Source organism: Crinia signifera, chromosome 8 (assembly GCF_055691185.1).
Source record: "Crinia signifera chromosome 8, ASM5569118v1, whole genome shotgun sequence".
Lineage (NCBI taxonomy): Eukaryota > Metazoa > Chordata > Amphibia > Anura > Myobatrachidae > Crinia > Crinia signifera.
The window spans coordinates 8863432-8880931 of NC_139224.1; the positions used below are offsets into that span (position 1 = coordinate 8863432).

General features: G+C 49.6%; 1 protein-coding gene and 1 non-coding gene across 11 annotated transcripts in view; both read left to right on the plus strand.

The window, feature by feature from the left end:
* Positions 1-17500, plus strand: part of GRIP2 (glutamate receptor interacting protein 2) — a 279830-nt gene that overhangs the window by 259342 nt on the left and 2988 nt on the right. For 6 of the 10 annotated variants that reach the window (XM_083155696.1, XM_083155700.1, XM_083155692.1 and 3 more), the window contains 14 exons: positions 94-252; positions 554-622; positions 794-980; positions 4112-4257; positions 4723-4803; positions 8007-8070; positions 8641-8786; positions 9064-9208; positions 9960-10099; positions 10336-10515; positions 11594-11747; positions 13583-13706; positions 14375-14611; positions 15182-15328. In XM_083155696.1, the coding sequence (XP_083011822.1) occupies positions 94-252; positions 554-622; positions 794-980; positions 4112-4257; positions 4723-4803; positions 8007-8070; positions 8641-8786; positions 9064-9208; positions 9960-10099; positions 10336-10515; positions 11594-11747; positions 13583-13706; positions 14375-14611; positions 15182-15328 (1979 nt within the window). The remainder of the gene's footprint in view (positions 1-93; positions 253-553; positions 623-793; positions 981-4111; positions 4258-4722; positions 4804-8006; positions 8071-8640; positions 8787-9063; positions 9209-9959; positions 10100-10335; positions 10516-11593; positions 11748-13582; positions 13707-14374; positions 14612-15181; positions 15329-17500) is intronic. The other 4 variants (XM_083155701.1, XM_083155694.1, XM_083155693.1 and 1 more) reach the window with 3 other exon arrangements.
* LOC146030020 (U5 spliceosomal RNA) lies at positions 16418-16532 on the plus strand. The gene has a single exon (XR_014455535.1). It is a non-coding gene; the product is annotated as a U5 spliceosomal RNA (small nuclear RNA).

Sequence of the window (17500 nt, forward strand, 5' to 3'; positions counted from 1 at the left end):
CCTCTCTCCCACTGCACACTGTCATTATAATATAGAGGTAGATGTACATCAGATGTGAGCGTCCTTTTTGTTTCTCTCTTGTATTGTGTGCAGCTTTGGTCGCCACCAACTTCTCTTCCTCGTCATCGGCGGGCACCCCAGGGTTTAGTAGCAGCCAAAACTCCAGCACCCTCCCCCGCACGGGACATCCGATGAGCCCGAGGACCACCCTGACCAGGAGGAGGCAGCGGAAAAAGGACCATAAGAGCACGTGTAAGGGGTCACCCTTTTTTATTTTAATTTGTTTCAGAATCTTAGGTTACATGTGATGCTATAGCAGTGATGAGGTCTGTAACTGTGAATATAATCTACGCTAGTAGGCGTCTTCTGCAATGTACTGTGAGCTGTGACAGTTTTCATCCCACAAACTCTCCACCCCACCCTCCGTCCCCATCTGCTCCCACCTCCAGTCTCTGTCTTCACAGCTCTCTCTCTCTCTGCATTCACAGCAAGTATGAAACAAGTCACTGTCCCTGCAAAAATTGCTTTCCCTTTCTGTTATGGCATCTTTTAGCACACAAAGGAGTAATTTGGTCCGTCGAGTGGCCTCTATTGGACAGTGGCGGTACTTCACCTCATAGAGGTGAGGAGTAGTTAGATTTGTATATAGCTATTATACACGAGTCCTAGTTACTAGTCCTAGTGGCGCCTAAGCGTCTTTATATAATGTAAGCGCTCCAGTCGCTACTGACAGCGGTGCGGCGCGGCTGCCTGGTAACTCCTCCCACAGTGACATCTTGTCTCTCTCTCGCAGTGTCCATCGCTTCCAGCACTGTGGGCCCCGGTGGGCAGATCATCCACACAGAAAGCACAGAGATCGTCCTGCGTGGAGATCCACTAAACGGCTTTGGGATTCAGCTGCAGGGGGGGATATTTGCCACGGAGACCCTGTCTTCCCCTCCACTAATCCGTTTTATCGAACCAGACAGCCCTGCTGAGAGGTGAGCCGCGCCGCGCAGGGGGTATAAATGTGCGCGAGTGGTGCCTGCTGCCCTCCGATTACACGCACGCCCGCGCTTCCGAGCTGCCAGTTGGATTAAGGTTCAACATGAAACACTTGCTAATTAATCCAGAGGCGTTTTATCCAACACATGCCGACGTGGGCAGGAGGCTGACCTACATATATATTTAATGTTGTGTAAAGTCAGTGAACGGAACGTTGGAATGTTATCGCTCAGAAAGAAATGTGTTCTGCTAAGGGTTCTGTCTGGTATTTAGGGGCAGGCGTGGAGCGGATGGAACAGTACTCCATTTATCCGCGTACGCGTGTCTGAGCAGCATTCTCTTGGTATGCCGACATGGTCATTGTTTATGTCAACAGTCCATTTTAGTGGCCCTTTCCCTTACGCTTGCTGGGAATGATCACTTACCCAATGGTGTTGGTTTATTGTTATAGCCGTACTCACTGTTACACGCTTGTTCTCATGGGGCTGAGCTTCAGTGGACAGGGGGGAGAGAACCTGCTGGTGAGTGTATGTAGGCACTGGGTAGAGTCTCTGGGTGAAATTTACTAAGATGTGAAATACCTTTGCTATGGGCAACCAATCAGAAGCTAATTGGTATTTATTTACCACCGTATTTCTGTGGAGTGCCTGGTGGCCACCTTGACATAGTGTATGAATCCTCCCTGAAGATCAGGAAGATGGAGTCTACTCCTTTTCCAATAACCCTTACCCGACCCAAGGCCTAACGCCGTGTTGATAACCGTTGTCAGCATTCTGGCAGTGTCAGCATTTGATTTGTTGTCATTATGTCTCTGTCAAAATTCTGATGTTGACATTTTTAACTCCCCCCCCCCCCCCCCCACCTTCTGTTGTGTTATGAAAAATCCCAGCATGCCCTTTCATAATAGCTAAACTGTCCAGGCATGCTGGGATGTGTAGTACCACAACAGCGGGAAGGCCACTTGTGGTTCTGTATAGTACCTTGCAGTGCATGCTGGGAGTAATATTGCATGGCACCCAGGCTGAGAAGCAGATACAGCCCTGGGGAATGTGGGGGCTGTTGGGGCGTCTGAGCCCTGATAGGGTTACAGCAGACTTTGTGCAGTGTGCGTGAAATGAACAGTAACCGTGCTCTGAGGGACAAAATCTGCTGCCCCCCCCCCAAGGACACCCGTCCTGTCTGCTGCCGTCCCAGGCTCTTATTGACCGCAGATTTTAATTAGCCTCTGCATCGACACCCGGGAACGACGTCCTTGCCCAGCGCTCTCCTCGCTGTCCCCGTCCAATCGAATGGCTCCGAGAATGACATTACAGAGTTCTGTTTCTCTGTCGCCCTCGGTAAAGGGGTCAGGACTTGGCCCTGCGGCCGTTACCAGCCTGTCTTCCTGTGGAGGGTGACCCCTATTGTAATTAATTCTTCATCTGGCCCAGGGACATGTTCCAACTGCCACTGCCTACCCTCTCCTGCCAGCCTTGACACACCCCCCCCCCATGTACCTGCTGTGCCCAATGTGCTGTGATCCTGCAGACCATCTCACCTTGAGGAAGTCATCCCCACTCTGACAACGAGCAGAATCCATTGTGCTCAGAGTCATTTACATGCAGGCTGTACGGCCAGAGTGAGTAATGGGTTCTGTAATGAGGACGATACTCCCATTAACATGAATCCAGTCCGCGATGTTCCTCTGGTACGTGGGAACTCCTGCACTAATTTGAATCTAATTAAAAAGGAAAAGAAAATGGAACCCAGAATGGGATTATTTGAGAATATACTGTGTATTTGCCATTGGTTTATTGTACGTTTTGTGTACGTCGTTCCTTGTCACCTGTTACCTATAATGCATTAGTTGTTAAGCTCAGGATAATTACAGTCACACTTGATGCTCTGATCCCCTGTGGCCTTAGGTGACCCATAGAGGGCAGGTGTGAGATGTATCTACAGATACCTGTGATGTCATCTGACGCTGCTGCCTCTTGTTACCTTGTATCCCTCTGCTTGCTGTTGTCCCTTTCACTGGTACTTTTCTGGTGGTAATTAGCAGTCGGACACCACCTCTTGTGTGTGTGTGTGTGTGTGTGTGTGTGTTTGTAAAACACTTTTTATAATAGACTTGAAAACAAATGCAAAGACAGTTTTCTCTGTATAACCGGAACATTGCAACGGTGGAACCAGACGTAATGAGCCAAGACAATTCTTGGGTCCTTCTAATTTTATGTATCCTCTCCACATCACCCTTCTCCAAATTTGTCTCCTTTGCTTCACCTGTTTCATGGCTGCCTCCCCCCTTTTTTTTTTTTTTTTTTACAACTTACCAGGGCCATAGTGAAGGGTTGGGATCGTTCGGTCTACAGCAAGTTGGTCGACATGGGTTTAGGTCAAAAGGTCGGCATGGGGTTTCCACTGTTTTTTGACCCGAATGTCGACAGTCAACATGGACACAGTTTCCAGTGCACAGCATCCCTTCGCTACGCTCTCTTAGCTCGCGATGCGTTTGGCACGGTGCCTCACGGCACACTATTTTATTCTCCCACCACACCCTAGTGCAGGGCTGGGCAACACCGGCCCTCCAGATGTTAATGAACTACACATCCCAGGATGCTTTGCATTCGTTTTCCCCTGGTGCTGCTTGTGACATCACGTGTGGCTGGGGGTGGAGCCTCCCCACGGCACTGCAGCTGCCTCTCCTGTTCTCACTTTTCAACTGCTCTTTCAGATTAAATTTTTTTACTTTATTTGAAACCTTTGGTGAAGATGAGACCTAGGGGGAGAGGTATCAAAACTTCTGAAGAGTGGAAAAGTTGTCCGCTTCTACCTACAATTTTTTATCGAATGTACTTCAAAGATGTAAAACTTAGGAGCTAATCTATGTCCACGTTATAGTCTTATGTGTAACCAGGTAAATATTCAGCAATTCATCTCCATTATGTCTTTAAAAAAAAAAAAAATTCCCAGGTTACTTTATAAGAACTGTATAATATTTCAGCGCACTAATGTTCCATTAAAGGTGCAACAGTGCCATCTATGGGCGGACCAGTGGTACACCCCACAGATGTGTAACAGATGTATGTTAGATAAAGCGTTGCGCTTTACAATTGACTATATTTACAAAGACAATGTTTATCGCCAGGTGCGGGCTGCTGCAGGTTGGGGACAGACTGCTCTCCATTAATGGGATCCTTACAGAAGATGGAACGCTGGAAGAAGCCAATCAGCTCCTCCGGGATGCTGCGTTATCCAATAAGGTGGTCCTGGAGATCGAGTATGACGTCGCAGGTGAGATGCCAGTGTCCGAGGCAGCCTGTCTCCTAGCTGAGTCTGGGAAGGAGCGAGGACGGTGTCTCTAATTATTCCCAGCACAGATCTGTCAGGAGCAGGCGCCAGATAATCAGCAGCAGGAGTGTGGGTTTGTGTGCACACATTTACCCACTCCTCCCGAATCATTATCACCCCAGATTTCATACACAGTAGAGAACGCATCAACAACGTATGCAGCATTAAGTCACAGAGAAATAGTTCTACCATCCAAAGCATTTACAGTATCTGGCCTGCCGCTGCGGCACTACAAGTGTCAGCATGCCCTACTTTGTGCTTGCAGTGTTGGTGCTGGCATCCTGTGTAAACTGATCTGTGCGTGCTGCCCCTTTGTATATAGCAGAGCAGCGTAGCACAGATGGCTGTCTGGGGGCTGCTGACCTACATTTCCCTCATTAATTCTCTCTCTTATCTGGTTACTCCAAGAGTCCGTGGTTCCGAGCAGTGGTACATTCCACGTCAAGCTGCCAAAGAAGAGAGGAGTGGAGCTGGGCATTACCATCAGCTGTGAGTAGGGGTAACAGGGGGCTGCAGCTATCAGCAGATGACCCCCAGTGGGAGAGGGGGGTGTTACGGTCGGTTAGGGTTAGCCAGCGTTAGTGGTGGGTTCTGGGTAGGGTAGAAATACTTACCGGGATGTGTTGGGATTCTTATATTCTCATTATTTCTGTTTATTACTAGCAGGTGACTTATTTCTGTCGCCTGAGGAGCTTGGTCTGTAGATGTGCAGAATTAAATTGTTTGCTTTGTTTCAGAGTTATGTAGCAAAACCTCTGCCTTTCATTTTATATTGCATCACCATTGTGCTCTGGAAAATGTGACCGTGGGTGGACTCTCCTTGTGCACCTGCTGGGTAGTCTGGAAACTGTGTCTGTTACTTGCAACCCCCCACTAAGCAAGGGTTTTTAAAAACTCAACCCCTAAGTGGGTGAAAAGGGGTCATCAGGGGCTCATCAGCTAGTATATAATTAATTGGGGGATTTTTGTCAAATATTTTAAGCCGAATACAGCAGAGAAAATACAAAACGAAATTCAAAGAAAGTGTTTAGGGCATTATATGGTGGTAGTTTTAATCAAATACTATATCTTTTTCACAGTTAAAATCATATGTCCACGTCAGTGCACTACAAAGATCCACAATCGATGGAATTTATTTGTTATCCGATGTTTAAGGGTAATTTTGCGCTTGTGCAGAACGGTTCCTGTAACAGAATATAGGGTTGCCCTCCACCTCAGACCCCTATATTCTGTTACATTCTATCTCTCTTTGGAGGTGTGGTGTTTCCTCCAAGCCCTTACCTGGAATTGCTGCTTGGTTGCGCAAAAAAGAATCTCACTAAACTTTAAGGCCCCCATACACTAGGGCGACTTGTCCTTAGGACAAGTCGCCCCCGACTTCCCCCTGAGCTTCCCTGGCTGCTCCCCGGGGGAGCTTGATTAGATTGGCACTTGATGTGCCATTTTTTACATGTGATAAATCGTCTCGATTTATCACATGTAAAAAACCCGGGGGGGAAGGGGGGCTACAGAGCAGGGCTGCTGGTGGGAGCAGGGGGGGGGCTGGGGACGCTGCAGGGGACACAGGCGGCATAGAGCCGGGCAGAGGGAGCCAGGAGCTGTCAGTGCTAGAAAAAAAAGCCTATACAATGAATGGGCAGCCTGTGATTGGCTGAGCGCTCTCTCAGCCAATTGCTGATTGGCTGAGAGAGTGCTCAGCCAATCACAGGCCGCCCACTCATTGTATGGGCTTTTTTTTTTTTACTCAGTGCTGACAGCTCCCCCTGCCCGGCTCTATGCCGCCTGTGTCCCCCGCAGCGTCCCCAGCCCCCCTGCTCCCTCCACCGCCGCGCCGCCCCACTAGGTCCCAAGTCGGGTGGTCGGACGTGCAGCAGGTCCGACCACCCGACGCAGATCCTATGCGCACGGGACCACGCATCGGATCTGAGGGGACATCAAAACTAGCCGATTTTGGTCCGATTTCGGCCAGATCCGACTGATCTGGCCGAAATCTGACCAAAATTACACTTCACTCAGAACGGTTCCTGTGATACTGCTCCTAGCCCGTCAGCCGCAGCATGATTGACATTCTGCAATGTTTAGAGGGTGGAGCTAGGGCAAACAACATGGTTCCTCAAGATGGGGGTGTGTCACCCCATTTTTGTAGGCATGCCAGGTCCCAAGTCTATGTCGCGTTAAGCAGACCTGCTGGTTTTGTCTCTGTCTGGATGACTTTTGCGTACAGTGTGCGTCTTTAATTTACACATCAGGTGTTAAAATCGGTTAAATTCAGTTCTGGAAAAGGCTGACATTCTAGGTATGACGTAAATGAAAATATTCGTGCTTTATATACTGAGGACATTTTTGTTTATGGATGAACGTATCCGTAGATAGGCAGAACAAATGTATTCTTCACAACTTAAAGGATGTTTTGTTTCTAGAGAAAAAGGAACAAATTGGAACCATAACAGACATTATTGTTTATTTTAATTTAATTTGACCATTTACCCCCCCCCCCCCAAAAAAAAAAAGTCACGGTTAAAATACTCTTCTGTGATAATAGTGCACTGTTTTATGTCGCAAATGCGTGTTGCCCACTCAACTGGACACCTGTATAGCTTTTTTAGATTGAGTTTTTATAAGCCCACGGAGACTAAATTTGCATTCGTGTCCTAGTTCCTGCATGAAAGGGTTAAAATATAAATGTGTAGAAACAAGTTACCTGTGGCTGAGTGAAATCACATGGAAGACGCACAGCGAGTTGCGGTCTCATCTCTTCTGTTGCGGTCTCATCTCCTCTGAATCCGTTTGCTCTTTAAGGCAAAGATGGCGGATCGCTTTGTATGATTGATACGTTCCCTCCGTGCTCCGTAAAACTGACGCGTGCCTGTTTATTAGTGTTTAATGAACGTGTGACCTGTCTATAGACATGTGTGGCACGTGTGCGCACAGACCCCGCGGTGTGGCTAATGAGCGCACACACCCCCCCCCCCCCCCCCCATGCTAATCCCTCATATTTCCCTCAAATTTATGGCCCAGGCTTAGAACGCATGAATTAGCCTCCTTACCGGCAGGTATTGGAAATCATTATGCGTCATCTGAGCGATTAGCTTTTGCTGGCGCTCAACATGTAATAAATGTCACCATTTGTTTTTGTATTTTGGGGCCGCGTGTTTCCTGTGACTATTAATATGCTGGGCATTACCTCGGGGAGCGCTTGCAGTCCGGGGGAACGTTCCCCCAAACCTGCCATCGTGTGTCGGATTAGGAATCCACGGGCGCCTCCGAGCATCTCTTCCCCTCGTTAATCATCTCCAAACGGAGCTCCCTGCGGAGAAGATGCTGAATTAATGAGACATTTATTATCAGTGCGGAATCGATCTCGCATTATATTTTTCCTGTGTCGTTTCCTGTCCCAGTGGAAGGATTCTCTGGGTGATTAATTATGGTGGAGTCCCGGGGCGAACATCCATAGTGTCTGGTATAACAATGTCCCAGCCGCGCTCCTGTCCTCCAGTACAAACCAGGAGACTGTGCGGAATACTGGAGCAGAGATCTGCATCTATTGTCGCAGTGGGAGGAGCCTGTTAGGGGGGCTTGGTTGGGCGACTAGTCTTGTGGCTAGGTCCTAGGCAATTTCACCCACTTTAATACCCTGCATCTTATTTATCTATTTGTATCCAATATAATATTTGTGTTTCCTGTGCCAACAGCCAGTAGAAAACCAGGCGAGGCGTTAATCATATCCGACATAAAGAAAGGCAGCGTCGCACACAGGTGAGCATTGCTGTGGCAGCATGCATTGGGTTTACTTTACCCACCTTATCATTTCTGTTGGTATTTCAGACGGTTGAACCCTAACTGTTGTGGTAAAAGTGACCTCTCTGGAGTTACTCAGAGGTCGCAGCAGCCATGTTGTGGTAACAGTGACAGCACGGGAGATATCTATTGAGGGCACAGCCATGTTCTGGTAGCAGTGTCCTCATGGGAGAGCCTTAGTGGGGACAGCCATTTTCTTGTAGCAAGGACCTCATGGGAGAGCTACAGTGGGGGAAGCCATGTTCTGGTAGCAGTGACCTCTCGGGAGTCTCCTAGTGGGGGAGGGAGGAAAAGCCATATGTTGGTAGCAGTGACCTCATGGAAGTCCCTCAGTTGGGGGGGTGGCCAAGTCCTGGTAGCAGTGACCTCATCGGAGTCCCCCACAAAATGGCTGCCTCAGGTGTCTCTCTGAGAGGAGTGCAGTATGTACTGTAGTAGCTTTTCTGTGCCATCTGCTTCCTGTCACATCCGGGCTTCTCTTGTGTTACAGTCTGGAATTCGGAATAATTGTACATTTTCCCCCTTTAGAACCGGCACCTTAGAGCCAGGGGACAAACTGTTGGCCATTGACAACATCCGTCTTGACAATTGTTCAATGGAGGATGCGGTGCAGATCCTGCGACAGTGCGAGGAGCTGGTCAAGCTGAAGATTCGGAAAGATGAAGACAATTCTGGTATGGCATTGGGTTTTCCACAGGGGCCCTTACCTAGCCATAGACCCATCCCAAACATGGTCGCCTTCGATGTTCTTGCAACATACAGCCACCAGGGGGCGCTGGATACTTCTTTGTTAGGGAGAAAGGTGGAAGTAGGCGACCCTCACTCTTGTGCTGTTTAGTTCAGACCTTGATGATGCACCCGGTCCTGTGACTTCACACCAGTGCAATGAATACCCCCAGGGAATGCAATGTTAGTGGCCACTCGCTACATAACTTCACCTGTGTTTTCCAGACGAGCAGGAAACTACGGGTGCCATTATATACACTGTGGAGCTGAAGAGATACGGTGGTCCCTTGGGGATTACGATATCGGGGACTGAAGAACCTTTTGATCCAATCGTCATCTCTGGGCTCACTAAGAGAGGGCTCGCCGAGAGGTGAGTATAATACCCTGAGTACCGACCCGTGGTTCCCAACCTCTTTTCTTTCCCCTACCCCTTGATTGGGCTTTTCATTTGAGTGCCCCCTCCTCTCAATTAGAAATATCCACAGTACTTACAAGTTGAAGTGAGCGGTAAAAAAAAATCAGCAGTACTATATATGACCAGCAGGGGGTGCAGTGGCATAGTATTGTGGTATTTCAGGCTGACTTAAAACCAGAAAAAGTATACAGGAGTTTTTCACGTTTTTTGGGGGGTCAGTGCCGACACCTGAACACGGGGACCCCAATTACTGTATCGCGTCCATAGCCATGCCATTCTGTTGGTCCGTTCTAATAAAAACAGGGATAAATTACGTTCCGGGGAGAAATCTTTGAAACCTGAAGCAGCCCCTGGAAATAAGGGACCGTCGGCAACTATAGACTGTTCATACAGATGTATTCCATACAGTCACTAGGGGCCGTTACCATGATCGGGTGCTTGCTAGTAACTGTAGAGGAATCTATCGCCAGTGATCACTGGTACGCGGCTGTGGTCTCTGGTGTGTGCAGGCGTCAGGCCTGGCCATGTGTATGGAACATTTATGTCCGGGCATTCTAGGGTTAATAAATGACCCTTGGGTAATCTAATGGCAAATCAGGAATCTGACCCAATACAAAGCAAACTAGATCTATAGATCCCGGTCCATACTCTTGTAGATTCTGCTTATTAAATCCACAGGATCTAAGCACCATTCGTTGTTTTCCAGGACTGGAGCCATCCACATTGGGGACCGGATCCTAGCCATAAATAGTGTGAGTCTGAAAGGGAAACCGCTCAGCGAGGCCATCCACCTGCTGCAGATGGCGGGCGAGACGGTCACCCTGAAGATAAAGAAGCAGGCGGAACGTGAGTGAGGGGCGTCAGACCCCCCCCCCCCTTCATCCCCTGGGGGACACTGCAGAACTGGTAATGGGGTGGGATAAAATAAAGCAAGTCAGTGGTACTTCTGTGGCTAGGAGTACCACCATTCACCACATATTGCCCCCGTCCCCCCTACACCCCGTCCCCCCTATGTGCCCACCATCCCGGTATGTTTATTAAGCCCCCTCCGCTGTTGGTCACTTTCGCACTTGCTGTTGTAGGGACACATCTGCAGAACCTCTCGGACGGGGTCAATGAGGGGAGTGACCCGGAAGATGACCTGACAGACTCTCAGAAGACCAGCAAACTGTCGGAGATGTACTCCACTACCATCCCCAGTGTGGACAGTGCTCTGGAGTCCTGGGACGGCTCTGGCATGGACACGGGATATGGAAGCCAGGGTGAGCGCTGGTGCTGTTACTGTGCGGGGGAGTGAGGACGGCAGGCGGACTCATTGTATAGTCTGCAGCATTTGCCGCTCCCAGCTGTGATTGGGCTGACGGGAGGGTGGTAGGCGGGTGTGCGGCTGACGGGAGGGTGGTAGGCGGGTGTGCGGCTGGCGGGAGGGTGGTAGGCGGGTGTGCGGCTGGTGGGAGGGTGGTAGGCGGGTGTGTGGCTGACGGGAGGGTGGTAGGCGGGTGTGCGGCTGACGGGAGGGTGGTAGGCGGGTGTGCGGCTGACGGGAATGTGGTAGGCGGGTGTGCGGCTGACAGGAGGGTGGTAGGCGGGTGTGCGGCTGGCGGGAGGGTGATAGGCGGGTGTGCGGCTGGCGGGAGGGTGATAGGCGGGTGTGCGGCTGGCGGGAGGGTGATAGGCGGGTGTGCGGCTGGCGGGAGGGTGGTAGGCGGGTGTGCGGCTGGCGGGAAGGTGGTAGGCGGGTGCGCGGCTGGCGGGAAGGTGGTAGGCGGGTGTGCGGCTGACGGGGAGGGTGGTAGGTGGGTGTGCGGCTGGCGGGAGGGTGGTAGGTAGGTGTGCGGCTTACAGGAAGGTGGTAGGCGGGTGTGCGGCTGGCGGGAGGGTGGTAGGCGGGTGTGCGGCTGGCGGGAGGGTGGTAGGCGGGTGTGCGGCTGGCGGGAGGGTGGTAGGCGGGTGTGCGACTGACAGGAAGGTGGTAGGTAGGTGTGCGGCTTACAGGAAGGTGGTAGGTGGGTGTGCGGCTGACAGGAAGGTGGTAGGTAGGTGTGCGGCTTACAGGAAGGTGGTAGGCGGGTGTGCGACTGACAGGAAGGTGGTAGGTAGGTGTGCGGCTTACAGGAAGGTGGTAGGTGGGTGTGCGGCTGGCGGGAGGGTGGTAGGTAGGTACATATCTGCAGAATACATAATGGTTTGTCCCTTTGTAGTAATAATAATGATAATTCTAGCTGAGTGGCCCCTATGCCCCAGGGTGACCGGTTTCATTATCTGTCTGTGGCTTATATGGGGCCACAGCAGAGTTTGCGGCTGATGGGGAATGTGACTGCCAGCGTTTGTCCCTTGCAGGTAACTATATGCACCAGGCTGTGGGCATCTCGCTGCATCCGCACGAATGGAGAACCAGCCGGCAGAAGATGACCCCCCCACCGGCGGAGCACAGGAAGAGTTACCCCTTCCTGGATGGAAGCTTCAATGAGGAGGAGTGGGACAAACCAGCCCGGTACGTGGCTGCAGACAGCATAGGGCTGGGGATGGAAGGGTTGGGTGGCTGCTGCCATTACAGGTATATTGTTCCCTTTGGTATCCTTATGGACCCTCCTGTTAGGCCTCGTTACCTGGACCTCCCGTGATAATTGTCCAATGTAACTATAAAGGGATAAATACATAAAACATAAGTACAGTTGTCATTGTTTGACTTCTTTCTCAATCACTCCAGATTTGTGATCATCCACTCACAGTACATTAGCTTGTGAGTGGTACGACCTGTGATGTCATCATGGGGTGGGTTATGAGGTCACTGGGGGAGGTGAAGCCATGTCCAAAAATATCAGATCAGCAGAACCCCAGATAGAACTCCCTGAGTTTGCTTATAGACTACAATGGAACCCTGGAACTCTTGCCTGTGTGTGTGTGTGTGTGTGTGTGTGTGTGTGTGTGTGTGTGTAGGAATTTGCTCATAGACTACAATAGAACTCTTGCCTGTGTGTGTGTGTGTGTGTGTGCGTGTGTGTGTGTGTAGGAGTTTGCTCATAGACTACAATGGAACCCTGGAACTCTTGCCTGTGTGTGTGTGTGTGTGTGTGTGTGTGTAGGAGTTTGCTCATAGACTACAATGGAACCCTGGAACTCTTGCCTGTGTGTGTGTGTGTGTGTGTGTAGGAATTTGCTCATAGACTACAATGGAACTCTTGCCTGTGTGTGTGTGTGTGTAGGAGTTTGCTCATAGACTACAATGGAACCCTGGAACTCTTGCCTGTGTGTGTGTGTGTGTGTAGGAATTTGCTCATAGACTACAATGGAACTCTTGCCTGTGTGTGTGTAGGAGTTTGCTCATAGACTACAATGGAACTCTTGCCTGTGTGTGTGTGTGTGTGAGAGTAGGAGTTTGCTCATAGACTACAATGGAACCCTGGAACTCTTGCCTGTGTGTGTGTGTGTGTGTGTGTGTGTGTGTGTGAGTAGGAGTTTGCTCATAGACTACAATGGAACCCTGGAACGCTTGCCTGTGTCTGTTTCTTTGCTTTTAAAGATCAAGAGGTTCTCCACCTGAATGATTTGGTTGAATGGGTGCTAATAAGGCTACTATAGTATGGTCTCCACCGCTCCTTCTGGTGGTTGTCCATGGGGAGGTCAGTGGCTTGAGCACCACTAGGGTCAGGTCCCCCTGATTGTGGGGCCCCCAGTAGGTGGATAGTAAACAAAAAATCTATATAATGTTCAGGTACTTGTAGTTGGCTATTATCCACCTACAAGTTGGTGGAATTGGTTCAAAACTTCAAATAAGTTTGCTATTTGGAAAACCTCTTTAAAATGTCAACCTGGTTGGGAACAAGAGCGTTATTAATGATACATCAGGTGTCTGCCCTAACACCCCATTCACCATCATGGCCACCTGTAATGCTTTGGTGTCTGTCTGTTCTCTGTTGCTGTGATTGTCCCTGGAGGTCTTCTTCTCCCTTCACCATTTTCTCACCTCGCCTGTTCTCCTCTCTGTGTTTTCTCTCTCTTTCTCCAGGTGTTCTATGTCTCAGCTGTGAGCTGTTCCCCATCCTCCTTCCTATGTACTAACACCTCACGGGGCCTCCTCCCCCCCCCCATTACTGTCACACATCTTTGTTTTTCGGCTCCTCCATCCTCACCTGCATGTCCTCCCATCCAGCCTTCTCCTTCATCTGCTCACCCTAAGCTTTTAGTTGGAGACTTGTGTGACTTGTCGCCTTGAGTGGACGTCGCACAAAACTATCATGATTTGTACATTTGTGTAAGAAGACTCCCTGAGAGTTTGAGCCACAAGTGTGGCGGGAAGACGAGGACTCACCATGTTTGGTTCAACAGATACCCCAGCCAACCCAACGGCCTAGAGACCAGCGAACATGACGATAGTTTCTGGCGTGTTTTCGGAGAGGCTTTGGAAGACCTGGAGACCTGTGGTCAGTCTGAGCTCCTGCGGGAGATTGAGGTGAGCGCGACTGTAGCTGACAGATCGGTGCTCGCATTTCTTTATTTCCATGTCGACCGTTCGCTTGTGTTGAGCTTTGTTGACCTATTGATTGTCTGTGAGCCATCTGGATACCATTGAGGAGCAAATCTTAAATCTTAAATACTCAGGGTTAAGGGCCCTGCTCGTCATAACTTGTAAAGCACCATCCACCTCTTCAAGGTCGACGTGAAACCCCGGATTTGTGGATTTACTTCTAGAGATGGCAATCGACCATCGATGATTAGAAATCAGTGATGATTTATGGCTGATGTCGAATAGTTTTGACATCGATGGTGGAGAACCAGATTGTTTCCTACCTTCGATGTCAAGCTTCAACGAATGGTTTAGTTTTGCCTTTTTCCCCAGGGGGCCCGGGCACGGAGAATAGCCCCGCCTCCAACACCATGTAACCCCGCCCTGGTATTTTGATTGGCCCACAGGCCAATCAATCCAAGAAAATGGATGACCATCGATATGTAAAAACATCGATGGTCTTCCAATGCATAGTTATACACTATCGATTACTAGTAACTAGTATAGCATTATTTTTTTAATTGGGTGGGGGTAACTGGTAGAAAAGCACCCGTTTTCTTCCAGTGGCCGATTGGATAGGTTGGAGGCTTATCTTTTCCCTTTGGGTCATGCAGTGTATGTCGTACTCGCAGGCGTCCATCATGACCGGTAGCGTCCAGAGTTTGGGTCTTGACGGCAGCAAATTGCTCCTGGAGAACCCCCCCAATCAAGGTGGCCGCCTGCTGCATCGGAAAGGAGGCTCCCACTACGCTAAGCACAGCCCCAAGAAAGACAGGAGGCACAGTCAGGACGCAAAGATCCTGAAAGACGAGGGACAAGACCTTTCCTCCACAGCCGCAGAGCTGCTCAAGGTGGGCTCAGCGCATGCGCCCCGTGGTCTCTCTCCCGTGGCACCTGGGGATCTATGATGAAATGCCAACTGTTTCCAGTCTAGATATAGTCCGAATGTTACCGTGATCTCACTTTGGTCTGTGCAGTTTCTGCTACCGGCAGTGCAGGACTCCTCTGCCTGGATTCAGTCTGTGCCCTTCAGTGTGTATTCTAGCATCTGGTAACGTGGGGTGTTTCCTGATGATGAGACTTTGCTGAAACGCACAGGGAACAGCTACTTAGAAAGCGCTGCGCACGCTACCATATGTTACGCTAGTATCGTACATGTGACCGGTCTGTGACCCCTGTGCACGTGGGATACCGGCGTTTGGGGGGTTTGCGCCTTTTCCGAAAGCAGAACTAATGCGTTTACGACTGCTGACATCACCAAGATGCCCAGGCGACTTCCCATGAACCTCGGCGGTGGGAATTAGTGACATTTTACTGGCGTCTGTATTTACTTACATGGTTCTATGCGCTCCTACTCTCAGGGATACATGCAATGTCTATACATGATGTTATTAATTGGTTGTCCCCCCTCTGTACTGCAGGTGACTGTGATGAAGGACCTGGAGACGGAGGATTTTGGGTTCAGTGTATCGGACGGAGTCCTGGAGAAAGGGGTATACGTGAATATGATCCGCCCAGGGGGACCGGCAGACAGAAGCGGGCTTAAGTCATACGATCGGATCCTGCAGGTAAATGGATCACTTGCGCAGGGGGCGGGCTAGTCTGAAGCTAAGTGCAGGGACAAAATACGTCTCATTAGTTAGTATAGGATTAGACGTGGATTAGACGTGACGACCGGCGGCACCGAGACATTTATCACTAACGCCAATGTCCTTACTGTAGCGTCAGGGATACCTCAATGCTCAGCGCTGGGGTCAAAGAAAGAAACAGAAAATGAGATCCGCCTCATATGGCCAGGATTGCCCCCTAGTGGTCGGTCTACGCCACTGCACAGTGTGTGCTACATGGATCATTTCCAGTCCGACCCAGGTGCTCGCAGGAGAGGGACAGAATGCCACCCGTGCACTAGTTATGGGGGCATGTGGAGTTCTATGCCTGCAAACCTTTATAGCGGTGCCCGGGAGCCTTCAGCCCTCCATCTGTTGTTGAACTACACATCCCAGCATGCCCTGCAACAGTTTTAGTAAGGCCATATAGCAAAACTGTTGTAGGGCATGCTGGGATGTATAGTTCAACAACAGCTGGAGGGCAGAAGATTCCCTGTCCCTGCTTTACAGTGTACTATGCAGATACTAGTTTGGAATAATGAGGCCGAACGGGAACTGATGTTACTTACAAGTGGGAGTGTACATACATTAATAATTATACTGAATTTATTTAGAGTCTATGGGATGTTTCTATATGAATTATTAAAATCAGGGATTGGTGCTTCTCTGTCACCTTGGCAAACAACCCAAAATGTCATGTGTATGGCTGTCCAAAACTGCGAGAGGCTGCTGAGAATTATATGGCTCTGGCTGCTGACTGTCACCCCCTCTAGCGGCAGGATCGCCTACTGCACTGAGCCGAAGCCTCTGCTACTAGCTAGTGTGCCTCATTTGCATACCCATGATGCAACATGGCTGCCTGCACTCGTTTCTTGCTGCTTGTTCTAGTTCATGTTTTGTTAAATATGAAGTGAAGTCCATGGGAAGTGTCGCGCTGGTGAGGTTTATTCTGGGGAGTATATGGATTGTAGTGAGTGAGACCGAGTGCGCTCTCCGTGAGTGTGAGTCAGGCCGCGTGTGGCTGCACCGGGGCTCCGCACATCACTGGGTATACTCTGGTTTCTCTTCAGATCGAATAAATCTTTCGCCTTTTACTAAAGATTTCCGTGGAGAGGAACAACCATGAGTTTCATGTAATTTTTTGATGCCCGGCTAACGCTGGGCTTGTGCGATGGTTAATGATAGAGGAGCTAGAACTGAGGTCCAGGGTTTGGGATGGCCTGATTCGGCACATCCCCCATCGATATTTATCATTGATGGGTTTTAAAGCAGGGATGGCCATCATTGCTATCGATGGCAATTCGGCAATTGGCCATCGATAGTGCTTAACTATGCAATGGATGACCATCGATATTTTTTACATATCGCTGGTCATCCATTGTGTTTGATTGGCCTGTGGGCCAATCAAAAAACATGGGGGCGGGGCTTCGCGGGTGTCGTGGGGCGGAGCTATACTCCGTGTCCCAGCACTTTGAAAAAAAAAAAGAAAGCAAAACATCGTTTTGCTATTCCATCGATGTAGGGAAACCATCTGGTACTCCCCCCATCGATGGCAAAAGTATTCGACATCGGCCATGAACCATCGATAATTTCGAATCATCGATGGCCATCCCTATTTTAAAGCCGGAATCATCGATGGCTATAAAACCATTCTACCCTCTACCATCGATGGCTCCTTTTACATATCGATGGTCATCCATTGTGTTTAATTGATTGGCCTGTGAACCATCGATGATTTTGAATGGTCGATGGCCATCCCTAATCGATAGTGGTAAACTATTTGATGGCTAACCATCAATAGTTTTTGCTATGGTCATAGGGATTTCCATCGATGGCAATTCTGCAACTGGCCATCGATAGTGCTAAACTATGCAATGGATGATCATCAATATTTTTACTATTGATAGTCATCCATTGTGTGGGGGCGGGAATTCTGGGTGTCGGGGACAGAGTCATCAGTTCTCCTTTGCCATCGATGTAGGGAAACCATCTGGTTCTCCCACATCGATGGCAAAAGTATTAGATATCGGACATAAATCATCAATGATTTCTAGTAATTGATGGTCGATGGCCATCCCTACCATCAACGTTTTCAACTACCAATGGCCATCACTTTTATTTGACTTTACGGGT